Here is a 25160-nt window from a genome sequence, read left to right as displayed (position 1 = left end):
GGGGGAGGGGCAGGAGAGCTCTCCCCTCGGTGGGTAAAACCCCGGCACAGACCCGGGGGGGGGGGGCAGGAGAGCACTCCCCGCGGTGGGTAAAACCCCGGCACAGACCCAGGGGGGGGGGCAGGAGAGCTCTCCCCTCGGTGGGTAAAACCCCGGCACAGACCCGGGGGGGCAGGAGAGCTCTCCCCTCGGTGGGTAAAACCCCGGCACAGACCGGGGGGGGAGGCAGGAGAGCTCTCCCCTCGGTGGGTAAAGCCCCAGCACAGACCCGGGGGGGGCGGGCAGGAGAGCTCTCCCCGCGGTGGGTAAAACCCCAGCACAGACCCAGGGGGGGGCGGGCAGGAGAGCTCTTGCCAGTACAGCGCTGGCTATGCTGGCACTTGGGTCGGGGTCACTTCCGGCACTCGGCCGTTCGGGGAAGAGACCAGCCCTGAGCCGGAGGGTCCCGGCCCCTGCCCAGAGCTAGGGTAGAACAAACAGCACAATGAGGCCCAGGCTCGTGGCTGGGGCCAGAGCCTTCAGCCGGGCCGGCTCCAGGTTTTCTGCCACCCCCAGAGGCAGATCGCGCCCCTCCACTCTTCGGCGGCAATTCGGCAGCAGGTCCTTCGCTCTGAGCAGGACCGAGTGACCCGCCGTCGAAGACCCCGACGTGCCGCCCCAAGTGCCGCCCCTTGGTGGTGGCCACCCCAAGCAGCTGCTTCTTTAGCTGGTGCCTGGAGCCGGCCCTGCCCCAGCTGCTCACTTCAGCAGTGGGGTCAATGCCCTCCCCTGGCTCAGCGACTCCAGGGGGTTCCTCTGAGAGGTCTCCCCTGCTAGCAGCAACCTCCGTCTCGAGTGCTCGGGAGAGCCGCTGGGGGGCATTAGTGCAGGAGGCCTAGAGGGCACAGCCAGCCTGCCCCTTCCCCGAGCCAAGCCCCTGCCCAGAGCCCCTCCCACCCAGCCCTCAGCTCTCGCGCCAGGGAGGGGCTCTCAGCCACCTGCAGCCCTGCACCAAGTTCTCCCCTGGCCCTGGCTCCACGGGGCCACCAGCCTGCTCACAGGCCATCCCCGGAGCAGCACACCCCGCGCTCTCCCCTGGCCCTGGCTCCATGGGGCCACCAGCCCGCTCACAGGCCGTCCCCGGGGCAGTGCAGCGAAGCCGAGGGGATTTCCCCGAGCAGCACACGCCGCGCTCTCCCCTGGCCCTGGCTGCACGGGGCCGCCCGCCCGACCCTGGGCCCTCCCAGGGGCAGCACAGCGAAGCCAAGGGGATTTCCCCAAGCAGCCCAGCCCGCGCTCTCCCCGGCCCCCAGAGAGGCAGCCCTGGACACATTACAAAAGGTTTTATTAAAAGGTTAAAACAGTCCAATACTGCGAGGTGTAAAAAGGCCGGGCAGCGCGAGGCCGGCTCACAGTGGTTAGAAACGCGGATACAAACAGCCCTTCGGTCGGAGTGAGGGGACGGCTCAGCGTGGGAACGGTGCTCCGCGAGGCCTGGCAGGAGCCGGGCTCCCTAGAAAAGTGTAAACCCCATTGTGCACGTGGCACGCACGGCCCTGCCAGCCCAGGGCAGTTCCCTTAATGCACCAAGGTGTATCAAAACGGGGAGGGAGCCATTGCCCAGGGCCCCAGCCCCTCTCACGAGGCAGGGCGAGCTGGGGAAGAGGCTTGTAGTGTCAAAGGCACAGAGAGGAGCAAAGGGGCCGGCTGGGGGCTCCAGGCTGCCCCCGTCCCAAGAGCAGGCAAAGCACAAAGGGAGCAGCTCCTACAACTACCGAAAACACAGAAATCTCCTGCCCAAACCCAGCTCCCACATGCACCCCCCGAGCTCAGACCCCCCCCCCACACACACACAGCTCCACCCCACATCTGCCCCCAGCACAGCCACCCCCTCACTGCTCTGTTAGTGTCCCAAGGACAAGGAGAAACCCTCTCCCCCAGCCCCCCCCTGCACTCAGCTCCCTGATCCAACCCCCTGCACAGCTCTGCTGCCCTCCGGCCTAGGGGGAGCCTGGAACAGGCCCAACCCTGCGGGGAGCAGAGTGCTGCTCTGAGGCGCCCCGTGGGCTCAGACCCTGTCAGCATCCCCACCGTCAGGGGAGGAGGGGAGGGACAGCTGTGACCCAACCCCCGCCCGAGCACAGCAGAGTCACGCTCACAGCCCGAATCCAGCCCCCACACTGCTAGACGAGAGGTATCCCCACAGCTCTGCTGGGTTTGGGGCCCCCGGCCACCCCCCGGCAAGGCAACGGGGACCAATGCACTGCCAAGCTGCAGCAGAGGCACAGATGGAAGCTAAGGGCAGCAGGGGCCAGGAGAGCCTGTAAACGTTCCAGAGCCAGGGCTCGGTGGGCCAGGGGGACAGTAAACGGGACCCCGCCCCATGGGAGCAGCTGGCCAGGAGCCCTGTGCTGGAGCAGGAACAGCTGCTGTGCCCATGGAAGTGGGAATGATGGGCACAGGCACCCAGCCCTACCCTGGCCCGGCCCGCCTGGCAGCCCCTCCCGCCCTCAGCAAGGCACAAGCAGCACGGCAGGGCTCAGGAGACGTGGGGCGAGGGGCGCCAGAAGCACCACTTGCTGCGGGTGTGCTGCTTCCGCAGCAGCTGCTCCTCCAGGTCCCGCTCCTTCTTCGAGCGCAGGTACAGATCCTCCTCCTTCAGGTACCAGATGGGCGGCCAGCGGTGCCGCTCGAAGTGCGCCTTGTTCTCTGTGGGGCGGGAGGGCGTCAGCGTCGAGCCACCCGGCTGGGCAAGGGGCCGGGACCCCCCTCTCACTGCAGAGCAGCCAACACCACAGCAACCGCCCACAGGACCCCGTGGCTGTACCGGGGGGTCCCATCCCCCCCACCCCCACCCCAGCAACTGCACCAGGCTTCAGTGGCAGGCATCAGTCCCCACCGGCAGCCCCAGCCAGCGAACCCACAGCCATGGGCCAAGCGCTGCCTCCCGCCAGGGGAGCTGGGCGCAGTCCCCGCTGCCTCCGGGCTTCCCACACCGGGTCAGCAGCCCGGGGGCAGGGACAGGACGGGAGCGGGGTGAGTGGAGAGCCCCAGGAACGGGGAGGGACCTGGAGAAATACAGACAGAGCAGGTGGGGAGCAGTGAGACGGGGGCTCCAGGAGAGCAGATCTCCCCACCCCCCAGCATGGAGCATCTGCAATATTCAAGTGCCTCTCCCCAGTGCCAGGGAAAGGGGGTTGTTTGGCAGGGGGGTGGGGGTGGGGTTAAAATGCAAACACTCCCGTGCACTGGAGACAGCTAGGGTGGGTGGTGATGGTGGAAGGTTTGCTCCCGAAATATCCCCAACCCCCTGCACTGACACCTCCTTTTGGGATGAGCAAGAATGAGGAGGAGCCCCTAAGAGCTGGGGAGCATGGGGAACTGGGGGGGGGGCAAAACGTGGCACAGGGAGCAGGATCTTGAAGACTGGATCTCCCCGAGAACCAGGAAGAATGGGGGGCTGCTTGGAGCTGGGGCTCAGGCTGGTAGGGAGGGGCCCAGGGAGGGGCCCTCTGGGAGTTGGGGCGGGGGCAGGGTGTCTCTCTTTCCCCTGCAGTTTTAGCTCCCTTTCCCTCCCAACCCAGAAGAGGCTGGCTCCTTCCAGCTCCTATTGGCGAGCTGAGATGCCACTCGTCTGCCACTGGGGGGCTGTGGCGAACTGGGAATGTTCTTAATGTTTGCTCTGAATACTGGGTTGGTGCCTCAGTGTCCCCTCTGCAGTTCTTAAGTATCTAGGTGGTGGGGTAAGGGGGGGGGATTGCTGCAGAGGAAGGGGCCAGTGCACATAAACGCCTGGCACTCTGTCTCCTGGCAACTGATGGCCTGGGCCCCTCCTCTGCAAAGGTGCCAGCTGAAGGTGTTGGAGACAAAGGGATCAGGTGCCTCCTGGCCGGGAAAGAGACAAAGCCCAGAGAGGAGGGGCTGGAGGGGGTGTCAGTTTTGAAGCTGGCTGGAAAGCGAGAGGGATGTGACGGGTCTTGGGTTTCCTCACGGGGCTGTGGCCTCCCTGGGGGCCCCAGATGGACCTAACTAAAGGGGGTCCTGTTATCTGTGCCTGCAAGACCTGTCTGGGACTGTGTTCCTGTCGTCCAAATAAACCTGCTGCTTTACTGGCTGGCTGAGAGTCCTGGTGAATCGCAGGAAGCCGGGGGTGTAGGGCCTTGTCTCCCCCACACTCCCTGACAGTGGCACCACAGATTATTAGGGTGGGAAGGGACCTCAGGAGGTATCTAGTCCAGCCCCCTGCTCAAAGCAGGACCAACCCCAACTAAATCATCCCAGCCAGGGCTTTGTCAAGCCGGTCCTGAAAAACCTTTAAGAACGGAGATTCCACCACCTCCCTAGGGAACCCATTCCAGTGCTTCACCACCCTCCTAGTGAAATAGTGTTTCCTAATATCCAACCTAAACCTCCCCCACTGCAACTTGAGACCATTGCTCCTTGTTCTGTCATCTGCCACCACTGAGAACAGCCAAGCTCCATCCCCTTTGGAACCCCCCTTCAGGTAGTTGAAAGCAGCTACCAAATCCCCCCTCACTCTTCTCTTCTGCAGACTAAACAATCCCAGTTCCCTCATGACTTTCATGCAGGCCACTCGGGGAAGGAGGAACAGCCAGGCTGGGGGCAGGGCCCCACCCTCTCCCCTCAGAGCACAGTGCCAGGCTGGGAAACCGGGGTGGGGCTCTGCTCAGGAGCAGGGACCAGGCACTCCTGCCATGCCAGCCTGCACCCTGCAGGCAGCGAGAGGGAGCCCGAGCCCCTGGCCTCTTCCCCATGGGACTCCCGGGCTGTCACCCGCCCCCCAGCCTGTACCTGGCGCCATGTACTTCATCTCCCTGGGGAAGCGGCGGCAGACGCTGTTGTAGTTGGTGCAGATGTAGTGCAGGCACCATGCTGCCAGCTGCTGGGCGTTGTGGAACTGCAAGAGAGCAGCAGGCTGACAGCAGGGCAGGGGGGCCCCAGGCCCCCCCCAACATCCTGCAGGCTCTGGGCTTGGTCCCCAGTGACCCCCAAAGGATCTGTGCAGCCAGGCCTCCGCGGCATCCTGCAGCAGCCTCCCGGCTGCAGCTCTGGGCCCCAAGCCAAGGGGCAGGCTGGTAACACGCCGGGGGCCCCAGGGAAGAGGCCATGGGGCTCGACATCCCAGCATGCAGTGCAGCCAGGCAGTGGGAGCCTGGCTGCGGACGGAGGGCACTGGGCAGCAGTCACAGCAGACCTGGATGGAACACGGCATGCTGGGAGCTGTAGGCTCCACCAGCCCCCCCCTCAGAGCACAGAGAGGCAGCCCCATGCTCCAGATGCCCCAAAACCACCAGCCAGCAGAAGCATCTGGCACCATTGGAGACGGGCTACTGGCCAGCTGGACCATCGCTCTGACCCCGAACAGCCGCTGACGTTTTCACTGGCACCACCCTAATCTGAGCAGGAGAGAAGCCACAGCTCAGACACCCTGAGCCCCGCCCCACCCCACCCTCCCCGTACCTGAGTCATCTCCAGGTAGATGATCACCTGCTCGTCGATCTCCACCTGCTGCACGTAGGCTCGGAGCAGCTCGTCCACAGCATACTGCTCTGGGAGGGCAGAGACGGGGGCGTTGAGGCTCCCAGTTCAGGGCTGGGGCGGCAGGGTCCCAGGCTGAGCCCTGCACCCATGGGGCGGGGGGCCCCTCGTGCACTCCCACAATACCAGCTGACCCCACCTGCACAGGTGGGGCAGGGTGTTCTTCATCCCCTGTCCAATGCCAGACAAAGCCACGTGCGGTTCTGTCTCGGCGCCAGCAGGGATGAGCCTCTCACAAGAACTGTCCTGTTTGTAGTGGGACCAATGGCCTCGCTGTGCGGGGCAGCCGGAAGCAGCTGCCCCACGGCTCGGGCTGGGCCTGGTGGCCAGAACCCAGGCTCTGGCTGCATGAAGGGGCGAGCGCTGCTCCCGGGGCCCTTACAAAACAGCTGCGTGTCAGTGACGCTCCAGAGACACATCGACCTGCCGCGCTCACCCGCCTCGTTACCTCAGAGGAGGCCTGCGAGCGCCTGCAGCCGGGCACCGCGCCGAGCCTGCGAGCGCCTGCAGCCCAGCAGCCGGGCGCCGCGCCGAGCCTGCGAGCGCCTGCAGCCCAGCGCCGCGCCGAGCCTGCGAGCGCCTGCAGCCCAGCGCCGCGCCGAGCCTGCGAGCGCCAGCAGCCCAGCGCCGCGCCGAGCCTGCGAGCGCCTGCAGCCCAGCAGCCGGGCGCCGCGCCGCGCCGAGCCTGCGAGCGCCTGCAGCCCAGCAGCCGGGCGCCGCGCCGCGCCGAGCCTGCGAGCGCCTGCAGCCCAGCAGCCGGGCGCCGCGCCGCTCCGAGCCTGCGAGCGCCTGCAGCCCAGCAGCCGGGCGCCGCGCCGCTCCGAGCCTGCGAGCGCCTGCAGCCCAGCAGCCGGGCGCCGCGCCGCTCCGAGCCTGCGAGCGCCGGCAGCCCAGCAGCCGGGAGCCGCGCCGCTCCGAGCCTGCGCGCCCCAGCAGCCCACCAGCCGGGCCCCGCGCCGCGCCGAGCCTGCGAGCGCCTGCAGCCCAGCAGCCGGGCGCCGCGCCGAGCCTGCGAGCGCCTGCAGCCCAGCAGCCGGGCGCCGCGCCGAGCCTGCGAGCGCCTGCAGCCCAGCAGCCGGGCACCGCGCCGAGCCTGTGAGTGCCTGCAGCCCAGCAGCCGGGCACCGCGCCGCACCGAGCCTGTGAGCGCCTGCAGCCCAGCAGCCGGGCACCGCGCCGCGCCTGTGAGTGCCTGCAGCCCAGCAGCCGGGCACCGCACCTGTGAGTGCCTGCAGCCCAGCAGCCGGGCACCGCGCCGAGCCGAGCCTCACCTGTGAGCGCCTGCAGCCGGGGCAGACACAGGCGGTTGGTTAAGACCAGGAGTTCCATGGCGTCCAGGTCGGGAGTGGGGGTGAAATGCCCGGTGTAGAGGAACTCCAGGACAGCGCGCAGGCAGGCGCACTTGGTGCCAGGCAGGGAGACCTGGGGGTGACAAGGGGAACCTAAGGAACTCACCCCCAACAACCTCCCCCCTTCAGGAACAGGCGTCCCCCTGCACTCCCCCAGCCAGGCCAGCCCACCCCCGCAGCTCTGCTGATGCTCGCGGCTATTCCCCCATTCACAGGCCTTTCTGCTGGGAACAAGTCGGTTGTAATCCCCCAAACCCAATGGTAAAACCAGCGGAGCCAGCGAATAATCTACCAGGAAATGGCAGCTCGTGGGGCGGCCAAGCCTGGGCCAGGCCGGGGGATGGGGCAGAGCCCAGGGATCACCCCCAAGCGTGCCCTGGGCCTCTCCTGAGTGGGGCTAGGAGCAGGCTGGATCAGGAGGGAGCAGCGAGAGGAGGTGGTGGCCGTGTGCAGGGGTCTGGCCCCGGCCCCAGCCCTGGCACCCGCACCCTGCCACATGATCCCCCGTCTCTCCCGCCTCCCTCCCCGTGACCTTTTTATTTTTGAGATTCCCAATTTATCTCCGACGACACGCTGCAGCCGCTCTGCTCCGTTGGCAGGCGAAGGGAACCTTCAGATCACATGCCCCCACCCTCCAGCTGCTATTCACGCTGAGGGACAGCTGCCCAAGGGCTCTGGCCCCCAGGAGGCATGGGGGGGGCACCCTGGGCCAGGTCGGAGGAGGGAGCAGGCAGCAGCAGCTTCACCACCAGGCTGAGTTGGGAGCAGCCCTCTCCAGAGCTCTGCCCAGCTCCCTTCCTTGCCCCTCACGTGCCAGGGGAGGAACAACCTCCCCCCACCCTGCTCCCCCTTGGATCCTGGGGAGCCCCCTCCCCCAGCCCTGCCCTTTGCTCCCATGATCCCTCATCTCCCCTTACCCTCCCCTCCACATTCCCCAAGCCCACCCAGCGCAGCCCCCCGCCCCCCTTACCTCCGGGGCGTAGCTCTCCCGGAAGTTGCCACAGAACATGGCCACCATCCAGTCACAGCCCGCGATGAGCAGCGGCTTGTGGGCCGGCACCGACCCATCATCCACCAGGAACACAACGTCTAGGAGGGCAGAGCGGGCAGGGAGTCAGTATGGCCTGGCCCCAGCCCTGCCCCTCCGTGCTGGGCAGAGGGTGCCACGTGACTACAGCCACTCTGGGGACGACACGCCAGTGCCGAGCAGCGCCACGCAACCAGGCAGCCTGGCACGGGAAGGGGAATGCCACACCCACCAGAAACTGCAGGGGGCAGCAGACCAGAATCACCCAGCTGGGGACTGATCAGGCCCCCCCGCCAGAGGACTGGGCAGGGTACCCCAGGACACGGACATGCACATGCAGGGGAAGGGCCCAATTTTAAACTGCATCCAGGAGCACTGCTCAGGGGCCAGCGCCCCCTCCTGACCCCCCCGCCCTGCTCCCTGCACCACTGGGGAGAGCGCCCCCTCCTGACCCCCCCGCCCTGCTCCCTGCACCACTGGGGAGAGCGCCCCCTCCTGACCCCCCCGCCCTGCTCCCTGCGCCCCCGGGGAGAGCGCCCCCTCCCGAGCCCCCCGCCCTGCTCCCTGCGCCACCGGGGAGAGCGCCCCCTCCCGAGCCCCCCGCCCTGCTCCCTGCGCCACCGGGGAGAGCGCCCCCTCCTGCCCCCCCCGCCCTGCTCCCTGCACCACCGGGGAGAGCGGCCCCTCCTGTCCCCCCCCGCCCTGCTCCCTGCGCCACCGGGGAGAGCGCCCCCTCCCGACCCCCCCGCCCTGCTCCCTGCACCACCGGGGAGAGCGCCCCCTCCCGAGCCCCCCGCCCTGCTCCCTGCGCCACCGGGGAGAGCGCCCCCTCCCGACCCCCCCGCCCTGCTCCCTGCACCACTGGGGAGAGCGCCCCCTCCCGACCCCCCCGCCCTGCTCCCTGCACCACCGGGGAGAGCGCCCCCTCCTGACCCCCCCGCCCTGCTCCCTGCGCCACCGGGGAGAGCGCCCCCTCCTGACCCCCCCGCCCTGCTCCCTGCGCCACCTTGGAGAGCGCCCCCTCCTGACCCCCCCGCCCTGCTCCCTGCACCACTGGGGAGAGCGCCCCCTCCTGACCCCCCCGCCCTGCTCCCTGCGCCACCGGGGAGAGCGCCCCCTCCCGACCCCCCCGCCCTGCTCGCTGCACCACTGGGGAGAGCGCCCCCTATTGATCCCCAGCCCCCCTTTCCACAGCACCTGGAGGCTAGAAGAGGCCCCAGGCCCCGCCCATACCCGCAAAGACGCCCTTGCCCAGGCACTCCTTGATGCGGTTGGCACGGCGCACATGGAAGGCTTTGGTGATCTCTTGATTCATGAAACTCTCCTTGTTCAGCACGTTGGCCACCATCATGCGCAGGTCGAAGACCTCCAGCAGCTCGGCGATGGTGGCCACCTGCATGAGGTCTGCGCGGCCCTGGTCCAGGTGGCCCGTGTACAGATACTCCAGCACCGCGCGGAAGGGCCCCGGCTGGACCAGGCAGTCCATGTACACCACCGTCATCTGCCTCTCCCGCTGGGTCACGGGGTCCTGAACCAACTCCAGCTGCATGCTGACAAAGCCCCGGCCCCAGCCCGACAGCTCCTGGCCCCCGGCCCCTGGGAGCTGCTGGCCCTCGCCCGGCACCAACCGCAGGGGATCGTCACTCTGCGAAGTCCTGAGTGGGGCCTGGGCCCCATCGCCCAGGAGGCCCTTCTCCATCTCCAGGCTCTTAGTCCTGGCAGCCGGCTCCTTGGCCGCCCGTCGCTCCACACCACAGGGCTCCTGGGCCTGGCTCGCCGACCCCGCCAGGGTGAAGAGGTCGTAGAACTTGGAGCAGGACGTGGCCAGGTAGACACGATGGGCGAAGACACTGTGCCCCCCCTGCAGCTGGAAGACCACATCAGCACAGAGGGGGGTGCAGAAGAGGGCGGCAGGGCCCTGGCCACCGCTGGTGGGGGGGTCCGGGATGTGGATGACAGGCGGGGGCGGCTTGGGGGGCAGGAAGGGTGCCTGCAGCAAGGGCCTCTGCATCTTCTTCAGGTGGGACTTCCAGAACTGCAGGTGGCGGCGGGAGATGAGGGCGGCGCGGATGGCGTTGTCAAAGACATCCTTGACGCCAAACTGCGCCACCACGCTGGTCTCGTAGTACGGCACCCCCAGGTCCTTGGCCACCTCGTGGCCCCGCTCGGGCGGCAGGATGTCCGTGGGTCTGATGGGCCTGGCAAGGGAGAGGAGCCGGCAGGTCAGCAGGGAGCTCCCGGCTAGGGGACAGACAGCCCGGTGCCAGGGCTGGAGGGAGCCACTCTGCCCACCTAGGCTGGGCACACACCAAGGAGCCAGCACGTTCTGCCCGCAAGAGCCCCGAGCGAGACAGGGGATGCCAACGATCTGCTGGGCAAGGCCTGGGTCTCGGACCCCCTGCTCCCACTCAGAGCCGACAGGTGGCAGTGCCCTCCTCCCTCCCCACAGCCCCATGCGGTGTCTGTACCAGCCCCAGGGCTGAGCACAAGGGGCAGGCAGCTGGCACTCAGAGGTGCAGCGGGGCTGCAAGCAGCCTCACCCCTGGAGCTGCCTGTACCTGGTATTCAGTTCTTGGGGCCCCGGGTGGGGGGGCACCCTTACATCCTTGGGGCCCCAGGCGGGGGGGGCACCCTTACTTGGCCAGCGGGCGCCGGGCACGGTTGACTGCCTCCAGGTCGGCATAGCGTAGGTCCAGCTGGCACCCTACCAGCACGATGGGTGTCCGTGGGCAGAAGTGTTTGATCTCCGGGTACCACATGGTCTTCACATGGCGCAGGGAGTTGGGGTTCGCCAGGGAGAAGCAGAGAACCACCACATCCGACCTGCAGGCAGGAGGGGGAGACGGGGGAGCACCAGACCGGCTAGTCCCACCCAAGGAGGCTGCTGCCTTCGGGCACACAGCAGCACAGCAAGCCCCCAGCCCAGACTGACGCCACCCCCCACCCCCCCAGCCTCTTGCCTACACGGGCCCTACATCACCCTCTGCACTGCACCCAAGGGATCTAGCAGCCAGGCTCCCCCAGCAGAGCTGCCCAGGCGCTAACAGAGCCCTAGAGCTCAGGGCCCCCCCCATGCCCACCAGCCCCCAGGGAGGCACCCAGCCAAGGAGGGGGCAGATCCTTGGGGGAACAGACTGAAGGGCCCAATCCTGCCCCATCAGACTTCTGGAGCCCGCAGTGCTATGGCAGGAGCACTTCAGGAGGCCCCCAGTCTCCTGGCGGCTAGGAAACCACAGTCATGTCTGCCAAGAAGCCATGGGATGGGGGGATCTGGCTCCCGAATCTCTAGGCACAAAGGTTACTGCAGCAGCCCAGCGTGGGGCACTCAGGCGGCAGCTATTTCAGGAGGGCGGGGCGCCCCCTCACTAACAGCACATGTGAAAGCCAGCAGAGCCCATGCAAACCCCAAACCGGAGCCCAGCCCTCCCCAAGCCAGGGGGACAGCCGCTGGGAACGGGGGAGGATCCTGTGCGAGCCAGGAGAGCGGACGCTGGCCGAGCCGGGGCAAAGCCCTCACGGGCCACGGAGCCTGAACCCGGCTGGGACAAGAGCAGCCCCAGCGACGCAGCTCACACTGCCAGCCCCTGGGCAGGGCAGGGGATTCCCCATCATTAGCACTGGGGCAGGCAGCTGCCTCTGGCTGGGCTCCAGCAGCCACCAGTTCAGCATGTGACTGGGCCTCTCCCCAAGGGGGTGCTCTGGCCCCGAACCAGCCCAGAGCCCGAGGCCCCTGGCACATGCTGCCCGCCCCAGGCTGTGCATGGGGAGAGATGTTCAGCACCGGGGCCAGGCGCTGCTAGCAGACACTCCAGGAGCAGAGTGCCACAGGGCAGGAAGGGTGACGGCACATGGGGAGCAGTCCCACAACACAGGCACCCCTACAGCTGCCTTCCGAGCAAGGGGATGGGGCCTGGGGCCATCCCTAGACTGCCCCCCGCCAGCCCATGTGAGAGGCTAAGCGGAGCCAGGCCAGGCCAGCACATGGGAGGGAGGAAAACCCAGCTGTGGCAGGTGGGGGCTCATGGGGAGCTCACCCCTCTCAAGTGCAAGGGGCACTGTGCGGCTGGAGGTGCCGTCTCGTGCAGGTCGTAAGGTGCCCAGGACTCTGCGTTCACGTCTCTGGGGGTTGCGCTCCCCCAAGGCATAGGGAAGAGCTGACACCAGCTCGCCCAGGATCACAGCGAGTCAAAACTCAGACAAGAACCCAGGAGTCCAGGGTCCCAGCCCCTCTGCTCACTGCTAGTGCCTCTTTTCAGTTTAGCCATTTACTCCCCTGAACTGCCCCTGCGGCTTCAGCTAGCTGGGAGAGTCTCCTTCCTGGGCAGCTGTCTAAGAGCTGCCACGCTCCATGCCAGAGGTGGCTGCACTTCAGTGCCAGGCAACACTTCCTGTGAAGTGCTTGGACTGGAATGGGAGGGGTCTGTTCCTGCGGGACCACCTTTCATGCCCACGAGCAGACACCACATACGGGATCCTTGCCATGCTCCCCAGACAGCAGCAGCCCTGTCTCCCAAGTGTCGCTGGGGTTCGGCTGGGGGTGCCCTGGCTGTGGGCAGGGGGCACACCTGGAATGCAACGCAGGACGCCCGTGGGAGCCCTGCTGTCCCAGGGCCCTTGTCAGGAGGCAGGGAGCAGCCTGAGCCACTCCTGGGCCCTGTTTGTTTTAGCGGTGCCTCCCTGAGACGTGACCGGGACGCACACTTGGACGGAGGCCCACATCGCAGACCGAGAGGCTCCCGCCTGCCCGCCGCCACAGGAACCCGGCCAAGGCAGGAGCGGTGCCCAGCAGGAGGGGGCAGACCCCACCCCTGCCCCATGACACAGCGAGGGGCCGAGCCAGCGAGCTGGCTGCAGAGTTGTGACCCAGCCTGGCCAGGCCCGTGCCGAGCCTCCGCAGGGTGAAGCGCACACAGGAAACCCCTGCAGTGAGCGCAGCCTCTCCTGAGACAGGGCCTGCGCCGTGGTGGGGCCTGGGCCCAGCCAGGGCTGCCCAGAGGATTCAGGGGGCCTTGGGTCTTCGGCAGCGGGGGGCCCCCCGCTTCAGTGGTAATTCAGCAGCGGGGGGTCCTTCCACCACGGAGCAGAAGGACCCCCCGCCGCCAAAGACCGGGAGCAGAAGCAGCTCCAGGGGCCCCGGCCCCGTGAGAGTTTTCCAGGGTCCCCGGAGCGAGTGAAGGACCCCGCTCCAGGGGCCCCGAAAAACTCTTGTGGGGGCCCCTGCGAGGCCCGGGGCAAATTGTCCCACTTGCCCCGCCCCCCCGGGGGGCCCTGGGCCCAGCCCCGGCCCCTTGCCCCCAGAGGGGAGAGCGCTCCAAGCAGCCGTAGGAACGCAGGGGGACCTGGGGGGAGGGAAGGGACGGGACCAGGCCTGTCTGGCTCAGCCCAGGAGGGTGTGGAGCCAGGCTAGAGCGAGCCAGGAATCGTCCCCAGAGAGGGGCCGGGTGGCCCGTCGGTGCCTGGCAGGGCAGCAGAACCGGCCAGGGAATCGCCTCATCCCCTGTGCACTTCACACTAGCCAGGACAGCTGTAGCCAGCCTCCCTTGGGGCGGGAATAGGTGGGCGTGGGCTGTGCCAGGCTCCTCAGCTCGGCCTGGGGATTCAGGCTCAAGGGCCCAGCCACTTGGGGCCGAACACAAGACCTCCCTCCCCCCCGCCCGCAAGGGGACTGCTGGCCCCCTGGGGCAGGGCCTGCCCGTTGTGTCGCACAGCACCCGGCAGAACGGCCCCCACTCAGACCCCTAGGCACGAGGGAGGCGAGGATCAGCACGGCCGGTGAGCTGGCAGCCCCCCACCGCACGCATTGGGCTCATGCACGTGGGGCCAGGTGTGTTCCCCAAAGGGGCCAAGGGGCTTTTCCAGCCAATGTCCCCAGGAGACCCCCTTGCCCAGCCTCCCCCTCCCTGCTGCTGTTACCTGAGACTGCCACCTCCCTGGGGGGCTGAAACCAGACACTCCCCACCCCCCGCTGGGGGGCCAGTCCCCTCCCCGAGGGTTTCAGATGTCTGAGCAGCCTTTGAGGGGAGCCCCCCCAGAAAGAAGGGGGAGGGGAATCACGTGCCCAGCTCCAGGCAGAGTCAAGCAGCAGGTCACTGCCCCCCCGCAGCAGCTGGGGCATGGGAGCCTCAGGCCCTGAACCTGTAGCAATGGGGGAGTCATGCCCCCTTCCAGCAACGCTCTCCCCACCAGGGAGCAGAGGGGTGGAAGCTCAGGGCCCCTCCACCTTCCAGGCCCAGGGGAGATATGGGAGGCTGAGCAGAATGGGGGTGAGGCCAGCGTGGGGTGCAGGCAGCATGGCCCTGGGCTGGAGGCCGGTGGGGACTCCGCAGCACCACACACAGTGCCCCCGGGAGCCAGGCCGAGGGGGGACAGCCAGGAGCAGGGACCCCCAAAGCCGCCAGGCTCTCACCTGCCGTAGGCAAAGCGCCTGTCCTTGTGGTGGTCCCCAAAGGTGTCCCAGAGCCGCAGAGACACGCTGACTTCGTCCACCACGTCCCGGGAGCGCTCCAGCACCTGCCCAGGGAAAGCACAGCGGGACAGCTCAGGTGGGTCCCCCTCCCCCAGCCAGCTTCCCGCTCTACCACAGCCCCCGGAGCCCCACACGGCACCTCAGCTCCCCCCCGGCTCTCACACCTCAGGGGGGCCCTGTGCTACCCTTGGTACCGCCCAGGGGCCTTCGGGGACGGGGACGGGGGTGTCTCACCCATGGCACGGGCCCATCCCTGCTCTGCTCTCACCTCCTGGCACACGCGGTACTGGTCGATGGCCCAGACGGTTGGCACATGGGTGGCCAGCAGCTGGTACTGGGTGAGGGTGGCATTGCAGGCCCTGGCACAGATGAGGCGTGTCTTGCCCACGGCGTTATCCCCGACAACCACACACTTAATGGTCTCGACATTGGGTCTCTCATAGTCCAGATCAATATCCATCAGGGCACAGCTGGGCGGGAACAGCGGGCAAGGGAGTCATTGCACAGGGCGTGGGGCACGGCCCCCGCCGGGGAGACACACAAGCCCCCAGCCAAGACCCTGCTCCCAGGCCAGCGCCCCAGCCGGGGGCTGCCACCAATAGACTTAGCAGCTGGCAGCCCCAGAGCTCCCCGGGGAGCCCGCTGGGACCCAGGCGCTCAGGGGCACCACCCAACACCCTGGTGTTAGGGGCTTTGTCCGAGAAGGGGAGCCATACCCCACCCCAGAAAAAAAGTGCTCCGATTTGTCACAATTGCTCGCTGGTCCCCCAAAGCAGCGGGCAAGGAGCCCGCCGGAGCTCCCGGACCAGCCGGGGGTGCGGCACAGGGAAAGGGGGCAGGCTCTGGGGGGGGTCCATGCCCGGAGCTCCCGGCCCAGGGGCAGGGGACGGGAACTAGCCTCCGGGGTGGGGGGGTCAGATGGGAGGGGGTGGGCTCCGGCCAGGGGGCGCAGCCCGAGGAGAGGGCTCCGGGGGGGTCCATGCCTGGAACTCCCGGACCGGGGGGAGGGGCGGGCTCCGGAGGAGGGGGACGGGAGGAGGCTCCAGGTTCGGGCGGGCCCCGGGGGTCCATGCCCGGAGCTCCGGGGGAAGGAGACGGGGCTCGGGGGGGGGCGCGGCCCGGGGGGGGGGCGGGCTCCGGGGGTCCATGCCCGGAGCTCCAGGGAAGGGGACGGGCGGGCTCCGGGGGTCCATGCCCGGAGCTCCGGGGGGGGAGGGGGCTCGGGGGAGGGGCGGGCTCCGGGGGGGGGTCCATGCCCGGAGCTCCGGGGGGGGGCGCGGCCCGGGGGAGGGGCGGGCTCCGGGGGTCCATGCCCGGAGCTCCGGGGAAGGGGACGGGGCCCGGGGGAGGGGCGGGCTCCGGACGGGAGGAGGCTCCAGGTTGGGCCGGGGGCGCGGCCCGGGGCTCCCGCCAGCCCCCCGGGTCCCCGCACACGGGCCCCGCCGCTCACCTGCCTGGGGGTCCCGGGCCGCTCAGGGCGCCGGCTCGGCCTCGGGGCGCGCCCGTGTCCAGCGCGGCGGCCACCGCCGCCTCCGGCCCATCGCGCCCCGGCCGGGCCGCTCCCCGCCCCCCCTCGCGCGGCCCGTTATCCCCCCGCGCGCCGCCAATCAGCGGCCAGGCCCCGCCCCGCCCCGGGCCAGAGTCCGCTCCCGGGCCCCGCCCCCAGGCCCGGGCCCCGCCCCCAGGCCCGGGCCCCGCCCCCAGGCCCGGGCCCCGCCCGGCCGCGAACAAAGGAGACCCGCGGGAGCCGCCCGCCGCCCACGTGACACGCAGAGCCTCGCCTCGCCCCGCCCCCCGGGGCGCCGGACCGCCTCTTAAAGGGGCAACAGCCCGGCCCCACCCCCCGGTCCTTCTCCTTCCCGCCACCCTCAGCGCTGCCCCACCCCCATCCTGACCTGCCAGTGCTGCCCCCATCCACCCCCCAGCACCTGCCTGCACATCCAGCACCACCTCCCCCATGCTGATCGCACCCCAGTGCCCCCCAGAGCCTGCCCCCCCTGCTCCCAGCCCAGTGCCCCCCCAGGGTCCAGCCCCCCTGCTCCCAGCCCAGTGCCCCCCAGAGCCTGGCCCCCCTGCTCCCAGCCCAGTGCCCCCCAGAGTGAGTCCAGCCCCCCCTGCTCCCACCCTAGTGCCCCCCAGAGCCTGGCCCCCCTGCTCCCAGCCCAGTGCCCCCCAGAGCCTGCCCCCCCTGCTCCCAGCCCAGTGCCCCCCAGAGCCTGGCCCCCCTGCTCCCAGCCCAGTGCCCCCCCAGAGCCTGGCCCCCCTGCTCCCAGCCCAGTGCCCCCCCAGAGTGAGTCCAGCCTCCCCTGCTCCCAGCCCAGTGCCCCCCCAGAGCCTGCCCCCCCTGCTCCCACCCCAGTGCCCCCCCAGGGTCCAGTCCCCCCCTGCTCCCAGCCCAGTGCCCCTGCAGAGCCTGGCCCCCCTGCTCCCAGCCCAGTGCCCCCCAGAATGAGTCCAGCCCAGTGCCCCCCTGTACTTCGCCCCCCTCCCCCGTTCCCAGCCCAGTGCCCCCCTGGAGTCTGGACCCTCTGTTCCCACCCCAGGATCCCCCCCTTTGCCCAGCACTACTACTGCCACTCCTCTCCCCGGTGCCCAGACTCACTGCTGTGGCCCCAGGACACCCCCCCAGCCCTCTGATGTCAGGACCCCCCCTTTGCCCAGCACCGCTACTGCTCCCCCCCATGTCTGGCCCCAATACTCCCACCCCAGTACACCCCCATTGTCCAGCACCTGGAACCATTACTGTCACCCCAATACCCTCCAGCACCACCACCCCTGCCACGGTACCTGGTGCCTGATGCCCCCCACCACTATGGGGGAGTATTCTCTGGGGCACACACTGTTGTTACTCCTAGTGCCAGCACCGTTCCTGGAGTCCTTGTCACCGACAGCACCTGGGCCTCTGGTGGGGGAGGTTCAAGGTGCCCAGTTTGCCGCAGCCGAACGGCTGGTGTTGCAGACCCTGGGGAGGGGTGACCTGGGGGGAGCAGATGGGGCTTTCCTGGGGGCTCCTTTCCCATCCAGGGCTGCTTTGGTAGAGGCAGCATCGGAAGCCCAAAGCCAAGTGTCCTTTTCTGCCTGTGGATCAGCAGGACAAAGGCCGGGACAGGAGGAGGTGTTCCCAGGCCTGCAGCCACCTGGACGCTGGGGGGGCAAGGGCCGTCGCTGGTGTGGGAGCCCAGCGTCCCCTCCCAGAGAGCAGAATGGGCTGCATTCCCCTGGGCAGTCCTCGGATCCAGGCCTGCCGTGTGGTGTCCCTGTCCCTGTGTGATCTGCCCCCACCACCTCGCCCCAGGGCAGAGCGCTGGACCCACCTGGCAGCACCCCAGGCGGACCCTTCCCCGAGCAGCGCTTTGGGGCAGGGTTCGTCCAGCGCCCGGCTCAGCAGGGCTGCCTGGCACACGCAGTCCGCAGAGAGAGCCGCAGGACGCGACAACGCTGCCGATGTTAATGGCCATGTCGCTGTGACTGGGAACTGACCCTGCCCCAGTGGGGACACTGCTGAGACCTCCCTCTACCCACCCCCAGGCTCTAGGCCCGCTGGGGCCCAGGCAGATTCACTGACCAGCAGGTGTGATTGACCCCCCCGCCCCGGGCCAGCTTGCCTGGGGATCTGGCCACAAGAACAGGCCAATGGGAAGCCCCAAATGTAACACCTGCTCTAAAGCCCCCCCGCCCCCATTGTGCTGAGCACAGCTGGTCTGACTAGGGAGACAAGCGAGTTATTTAGGGTCAAGCCCTGGGGTTTCTCTGCAGCTTCCTTTATTTCCATAGGAAGGGAGCGTAGCCAGGCGGTTACAGCGGGGGAGTCGGGGCTCCGTGGTGCTTTTGCCAGCTGTGTGGGAGGAGTGCGGTGCAGTGGTTAGAGTAGGGGGGCTGGGAGTCAGGGCTCCGCTTCTGCTACTGACCTCGGGCAGTCACAGGACATTTTCCTGGCGAGTATTTCTGGAAATGGCCCTTCCTGGTCCGCAGCGGCCCAGGCCCTGCCTGTGGCGACCTTAACATTGTTGTCAGGTGGGCCCTGCAGAAGCCAAGGCAGCCCTGGGAAAGGCATCAGCCCCCCATGGGTGGCGGGTGAAGCTTCCCCTTAGGGAGGCTAGACCCCTATCCTGCCTCTTCAGGCCGAGGCCCTGCCCTGCTCTCAGCCCCCCACGTGGCCCCAGCCCAGGTCCAGCTCTCAGCACCGGCCCTGGCCAGAGCCCGGAGGCCCTGCCCCGTTCCACCCCTTCCACCCATGACCCCCCACACCACTTTGCCCCTTCCGCTGGCCCCACCCCTCTTCCACACAAAGCCCTGCCCCATTCTGCCCCTTCCCCCGCGGCCCTGCCCCTGTGCCATAATCCGCCACTGCCCCCAGCTCGGTGGGGCAAGGGCTGGCGAGGCTTAGCCTCCCCCAGCCTCCAGCCCCCCAGTGGGGAGAGGCTTGGCTGGCAGATCATGGGGCGCAGGACACAGAGCGCGTTTACTCGGGAGCCCCGAGAGACAAGGAACACGAAACCTGTGCCCAGCTCCCCCTCTGCGCCCAGGACAATAACCCCCCCGGCACCCTGGGGGCAGGGAGCGGCTGCTGCTGATGAAGCAGAAGAACCTTGTGGATCTCACTGTGTTGGCAGAAACGCGGCAGGTCTGGGACAATGGCTGCAGCCGCCAGCTCAGCACACGGGCCCCACCCTGCCCCCAATCCAGCACAACGGGCCCAAAGGGAGCCTGGCTGCAGCCGAACCAAGCCATGAGCTGCCTGCAGGGCCTGGGCATGGTCCCTCGCTGTGCTGCTGCCGTGGGGCCCTGCCCTCGTGCTGCTCCCCTGGCCGCACAGGCTGCCCCGCTGAGCCGAACCGCCGGCGCGGGGGGGGAGGGCCCCCAGCAAAGGAGGGGCAGCTCTGCACTAGAACACTGGGCCCTCAGGGACCCAGTGCACCAAGTCCCCCCACGCCCGAGACGGAGAGGGGAGCAGGGTCTCTGCAGCAAGCCGGGGGAGGGGGAGGGGGGGACCAGATGTCCCGATTTTATAGGGACAATCCCAATTTTTGGGTCTTTTTCTTATATGGGCTCCTATTACACCCCCCCCCCATCCCAGTTTTTCACATTTGCTGTCTGGTCCCCCTAGGTGGAGGGGAGACATTCTGGGTAGCCCCATTCTCTGTTCGAGGGTCCAAGGCCTGTAGAAATTGCATAGGGAGATGTGGGGTGGAGAAGGAAGGTGAACTCCACCCAAGAGATGCTGCACTCAGTGGGGCTGCTGGGTGGGGGAGGACGGGGACAACAGGCCAGTTCCTAGGCAGTGGGGAGAAGGGGAGGGTGCTGCAGGGTTTGGCTTAGACTTTAATCTTCCCTGTGGCGGCCTGGGAGCCTGCAGCCATTTCTCTGCATCTCCCCATTGGGCCGGGGACCTTTCTCTCAGGGCTCCTCTCTGGGGGGCTTTCTGGGGGGGCAGGGTACTAGGGGGAGAGCAGCTCAGGCCTCTGTCCTACCCCACCTGCGGGCTGGGGCCTGGCCGGTCTGTGCCGTGGGGCTAGCCCCACCATAGCCGGTTCCGGCTCCCCTGAGCAGGGCCGGCTCCAGGCACCAGCTTATCAAGCAGGTGCTTGGGGCGGCCCATCGAGGTGTTCGGCGGCAATTCGGCGGAGGGTCCCTCACTCCCGCTGAATTGCTGCAGATGGCGATCGCGGCTTTTTTTTATTTTTCTGCTGCTTGGGGCGGCAAAACCCCTGGAGCTGGCCCTGCCCCTGAGATCAGGCGAGGGGCCAGCTGGGCCTGGGGGCTCTATGTGGAGCCAGGAGCAGGGGGTTGCTCTGAGGCTGGTTTGCAGAGCAGACAAAGGGGTCTGTGGCTCCCAGCAGGGCCTCCCTGGCTGGCTGGCTCAGGTTGCTAGTTGCTGGCTCTTAACACTGATGCAGGGGTGAGTAAACTACGGCCTGTGGGCCACATCCGGCCCATCAGACCTTTTAATCCAGCCCTCGAGCTCCAGCCAGGGAGCGGGGGCAGGGGCTTGCCCTGCTCCACACGGCTCCTGGGAAGCAGTCGGCATGACCCCCACTCCGGCTCCTATGTAGTTAGCAGACTCTGCACACTGCCCCGCCGCAGGCGCTGCCCCCACAGCTCCCATTGGCCGCAGTTCCTGGCCAATGGGAGCTGTGGGGGGCAGTGCCTGCGGATGGGGCAATATGCAGAGCCGCCTGGCTGTGCTTCCACATAGGAGCCGGAGGAGGGGGCATGCTTCTGGGAGCTGCTTGAGGTAAGCACTGCCCGGAGCCTGCACCCCTGAGCCCCCTCCAACCCCCCAATCCCCTGCCACAGCCCTTATCCCCCACCTGCCCTCTGAACCCCTTGATCCCAGCCTGGAGCCCCCTCTTGTACCCCAAACCCTCATCCCGGCCCCACCCCAGAGCCTGCACCTCCAGCCAGAGCCCTCACACACACCCCCATGCCCCAACCCCCTACCCCAGCCCTGAGCCCCCTCCCACACCCTGAACTCCTCATTTCTGGCCCCACCCCAGAGCCCGCACCCCCAGCCAGAGCCCTCACCCCCTCCCGCACCCCTACCCCCAATTTCGTGAGCATTCATGGCCGGCCATACAATTTCCATACTCCGATGTGATCATCAGGCCAAAAAGTTTGCCCACCCCGGCGCTGCTGGCTGCTGCACCTGGCTGTCCTGGCTACCCGGCCTCTGCTCTCCCCGTGGGTCCCAGGCCCTGGCTGCCCCTCAGTGGAGGGGAAGTGGCAGAGCTGTCCTGAGAGCCCCACTGATGCTTGTCCTTCACGGTAAGGGGCAGCCCCTTAATAATGGCCGGGTGGCAGGATACTGTGGGACCTGCCAGGCAAGGCACGATGGGACTGGGATCCCCCGTCTCTGCGGGGGGGGGGGTGATGGGGGAACCTGCTGGGCAGGTTTAGGATGTGGCTCATAGGAAGCCGATGCTGGGGCCGGCTCCCCCAGCCAGCTGCCTGCTCTGCAGTGTCCCCATGCCATGAGCCCTGCAGCCTTTGGCAGAATCAGATACCGAGGCCGGGCCTGGGCAGGTGCTTCCCCCTGGCTGGCTGCGGAGGGGAGAAAGGAGGTGGGAAGCAGAGTCCAGCCCGCCCGTTCCCCCCAGGGCACAGGGTTCCCTCTGTCTAAGGGAAGCTGCCATCCCTCCCCTGGGACAAGCTGTCCCCAGCTCTGTCCCCACCCCTATCTCAGTGGGTGGTGCTGAGGCCTGGCAGAGACACCCCAGGCCGAATCCCCCCCCCCCCCAATGTACCATGGTCAGCTCAGGGCAGGGTCTGACCCCTGTGTGTGTGAACGGGCAGGAGGGTACGTGCAACCTCTTTCTCCTGCCCCGGGTGCCCTGCAGGGCAACCGAGGACAGGTGGCACACAGCGACTCCGATCGCCGCAGCGTCTGCCCGCCGCCCTGCACCACGCCCTCTGGGTACCCACCTGGCCTGGCCCAGCTGAGCAGGGAGCTGATCCAGAGTCCCACCCTGGCTGGTAGAGCTGGTATATGGTCCTGTGCCCCCTCCTGGCACCTTACTCTTGGCTGGGGAAGCTGTGGGGTGAAGGTGACCGTGTCCTGCGGGAGCCCCTGGCTGTCCCCTCTGGGTGGTGGCCAGGCTGAGCTGGGTGCGCTCTGGAGGCTGGGATCAATGCAGATCAATGAGCCAGCTCTGCGCTGAAGGGCAGTGACCCAGCAAAGGCATAGAACAGGGGAGCCGGAACGTGCTCCCCCCCCACAGGCAGGCAGTGAGCTGGGAGCCAAGACCCAGGGCCCCCTCACACAGTGACATTTGTTGTGGGGCAGCCAGCAGAGCATGGGGAGCAGGGCTTCAGGTCAGGGTACAGCGCAGAGGAGCCTGCACCAGAGTTAAATGTGCTCACACACGTGTGGACACATTCACACTTCCATGTGAACTCACTCAAGCCACCACCCAGCGTACACACTCGGGGGGTCCTGCCTAGTTTGCACACTTTCCAGTCTACTAGTGTCTCAGGAGGATGCTAAACCACCACTGCTAAAGTTGGATATTTTTAAATCAGCAGGTCTGGATAACTTGCATCCAAGAGTTTTAAAAGAGCTGGCTGAGGAGCTGGCCGGCCCATTAATACTAGTTTTCAATATGTCGTGGAACACTGGGGAAGCACTGGAAGAAAGGTAATGTTGTACCAATATTTAAAAAGGGTCAATGGAAAGATCTGGGTAATTATAGGCCTGTCAGTCTGACATCTGTCCTGGGCAGATAATGGAGCGGCTGCTATGGGATTCGATTAATAAAGAATGAAAGGAGAGTAATATAAGTAATGCCAATCCACATGGGTTTATGAAAAATAGATCCTGTCGAACGAATTTGATCTCTCTCTTGGATGAGATTAGGTTGCTAAAGAGTGATGTACTATGTAGAGTTCTGTTAGGGGTTTCACACAACATTTTTATTAAAAAAACTAGCAAGATCCTGAGTTCACATGGCACACATGAGCTGCATTACAAGCTGGCTAACGGAGAAGTGCCAAGTGTGACTGTAAACGGGGAATGCTCATCGAAAGGGTGTTTCCAGGGAGCTCCCACAGGAATCGGTCCTTGGCCCAATGCTTTTCAACATTATTCTTAACGACCTGGAAGAAAACATAAAATCATCGCTGGTAAGATTTGCATAGAACACAAAAACTGGGGGAGTGGGAACTAATGAAGAGGGCAGGTCCCTGCTAATCAGCGATCTAGATCGCTTGGTGAACTGGACACAAGCAAACAATAACGTCTAATATGTGTTTTAATACAGCTACATGTAGGAACAGAGACTGGAGCCACTACGGGGGTTCTAGCCTGGGAAGCAATGACTGAAAAAGACTTGGGGGTCGTGGTAGATAATTAAGGCTACGTTTTAGTTGTGGGTATTTTTTAGTAAAAGTCATGCACAGGTCATGGGCAGTAAACAAATATTCACGGCCTGTCACCTGTCTATGACTTGTACAATATACCCGTGGGTGCTCTTGGGTGTGGGGGGGCCAGGGATGCTGCGGGTGCTCGGGGGGGGTATGGGCAGGCTGGGGATGCTGCGGGTGCTCAGGGGGGCAGCCTGGGGATGCTGCAGGTGCTCTGGGGGGGTATGGGCAGCCTGGGGATGCTGCGGGTGCTCTGGGGGGGTGGGGGCAGGCTGGGGATGCAGCGGGTGCTCTGGGGGGGTATGGGCAGCCTGGGGATGCTGCGGGTGCTCTGGGGGGGTGGGGGCAGCCTGGGGATGCTGCGGGTGCTCTGGGGGGGTGGGGGCAGCCTGTGGATGCTGCGGGTGCTCAGGGGGGGTATGGGCAGCCAGGGGATGCTGCGGGTGCTCAGGGGGGGTATGGCCAGGCTGGGGATGCTGCGGGTGCTCTGGGGGGGTATGGGCAGCCTGTGGATGCTGCGGGTGCTATGGGACGGTGGGGGCAGCCTGTGGATGCTGCGGGTGCTCAGGGGGGCAGCTCGTGGATGCTGCGGGTGCTCTGGGGGGGTTTGGGCAGCCTGTGGATGCTGCGGGTGCTCAGGGGGGGTATGGGCAGCCCGTGGATGCTGCGGGTGCTTTGGGAGGGTGGGGGCAGCCCGTGGATGCTGCAGGTGCTCTGGGGGGGGATATGGGCAGCCCGGAGAGGCCGTGGGTGCTTGGGGGTGGGGAGGCAGCACGCACCCCAGGACCCCTGCTGGTGCTGGGGGGGGGCAGGGAGCATGGTGGCCAGAGAACCCCACTGCTGCTGGGGAGCGGGAGACATGGCAGCCCAAGACTGCCCCAGCAGTGGCTGGTGCATCTGGCCCAGCGGTTGCCCGAGCAGCTCAGGCAGCTCCTGGGCCAGCCACAGTGGCTGCTGCAGAAGTCCCGGAAAGTCATGGAATCTGTGACTTCGGTGACAGACTCGTGGCCTTGTGGATAATCAGCTGAACATGAGCTCACAGCGTGATGCTGTGGCCAAAAGGGCTGTTTAAACAGGGATCTCCCGTGGGAGCAGGGAGGTTAGATGTGTGACTGCTGCTGGGGAAACCCAGAGCTGGGAGATCCCCTGCTGTCCCTCAGCCTCAGCCTGTGGGAGCTTTGCTGCACTTCTGCTGCGGGAGGGGAGGACTCCCTGGTGCAACAGCAAACTCCTCGGGGCTCTGCCGGCCCAAACCTGGCCTCAGCCACCCACTCCTGGAACAGACCCCTGACCTCTGGCTGAGTCACTGGAGTCCTCAAATCGTGAGTTAAAGACTTCGCGTTACAGAGAATCCTCCATTTTCCTTAGTTTAAACCTGCTAGTGACCTGTGCCCCAGGCTGCAGGAGGAAGGTGAAAAAAACCAGCGTCTCTGCCAATCTGACCTGGGGGAAATTCCATCCCGACCCCAGCTACGGCGACCAGTTAGAGCCTGAGCGTGTGGGCGAGACCCACCAGCCAGACACCTGGGCAAGGATCCTGCAGTAACTGCGAGCCCTCCCCATCCAGTGTCCCGGCTCCAATCCTTCCTTTCCCAGCAATGGCTGACTAGCCCCAGCGTGCAAGGCCAGGGGCTGCTTTTCCTTGTCTCCTCGGGTGAAGGAAGGAGAACTTAGCGGTTCGCCCCCCCTCTTGATAGTCCAGTAAACCCTTGAAACGTATCTCTGAGATGACTCCTCAGGTACAGTTCCTTTAGCTCTGAGATGACTCCTCAGGTACAGTTCCTTTTCCCGGCTGGCTGGGTCGGTAGCAGTTTTCTCCCTGCTGGTGACTTTTACAATGCAAACAATTTCTTCCCTTACAAATGAATGTCCCAGGGATTTTGGCCACACCTGGTCTGAGGGGCTGGCCAGGCCTTTTTCT

The 25160-nt window shown here is 66.6% G+C and overlaps 1 protein-coding gene across 5 annotated transcripts; it reads right to left on the bottom strand.

Moving 5' to 3' along the window:
- Positions 1-1306: 1306 nt before the first annotated feature.
- LOC123371536 (rho-related BTB domain-containing protein 2-like) lies at positions 1307-15963 on the bottom strand. Of its 5 annotated transcripts, none has more exons than XR_006579825.1 (11): positions 15835-15928; positions 14649-14850; positions 14321-14424; positions 10552-10737; positions 9148-10112; positions 7858-7976; positions 6810-6960; positions 5461-5544; positions 4792-4897; positions 2409-2688; positions 1307-2375 (listed from the first exon to the last, which is right to left on the bottom strand). XR_006579825.1 is itself a non-coding variant. In XM_045019266.1 (10 exons), the coding sequence occupies exons 2-10, from the start codon at positions 14838-14840 to the stop codon at positions 2490-2492; spliced, it is 2106 nt and encodes a 701-aa protein (XP_044875201.1). In that variant the 5' UTR covers positions 14841-14850; positions 15831-15963; the 3' UTR covers positions 1307-2489. The 5 variants fall into 5 exon arrangements, 3 of the variants coding, with proteins under 3 accessions (XP_044875201.1, XP_044875200.1, XP_044875202.1); XR_006579826.1 differs by having other exon boundaries at positions 5461-5549; positions 15835-15925; XM_045019266.1 differs by having other exon boundaries at positions 1307-2688; positions 15831-15963.
- Between the last annotated feature and the right edge of the window lie 9197 nt (positions 15964-25160).

Source organism: Mauremys mutica, chromosome 5 (assembly GCF_020497125.1).
Source record: "Mauremys mutica isolate MM-2020 ecotype Southern chromosome 5, ASM2049712v1, whole genome shotgun sequence".
Classification (NCBI taxonomy): domain Eukaryota; kingdom Metazoa; phylum Chordata; order Testudines; family Geoemydidae; genus Mauremys; species Mauremys mutica.
This window is presented reverse-complemented; position numbering and strand designations above follow the sequence as displayed.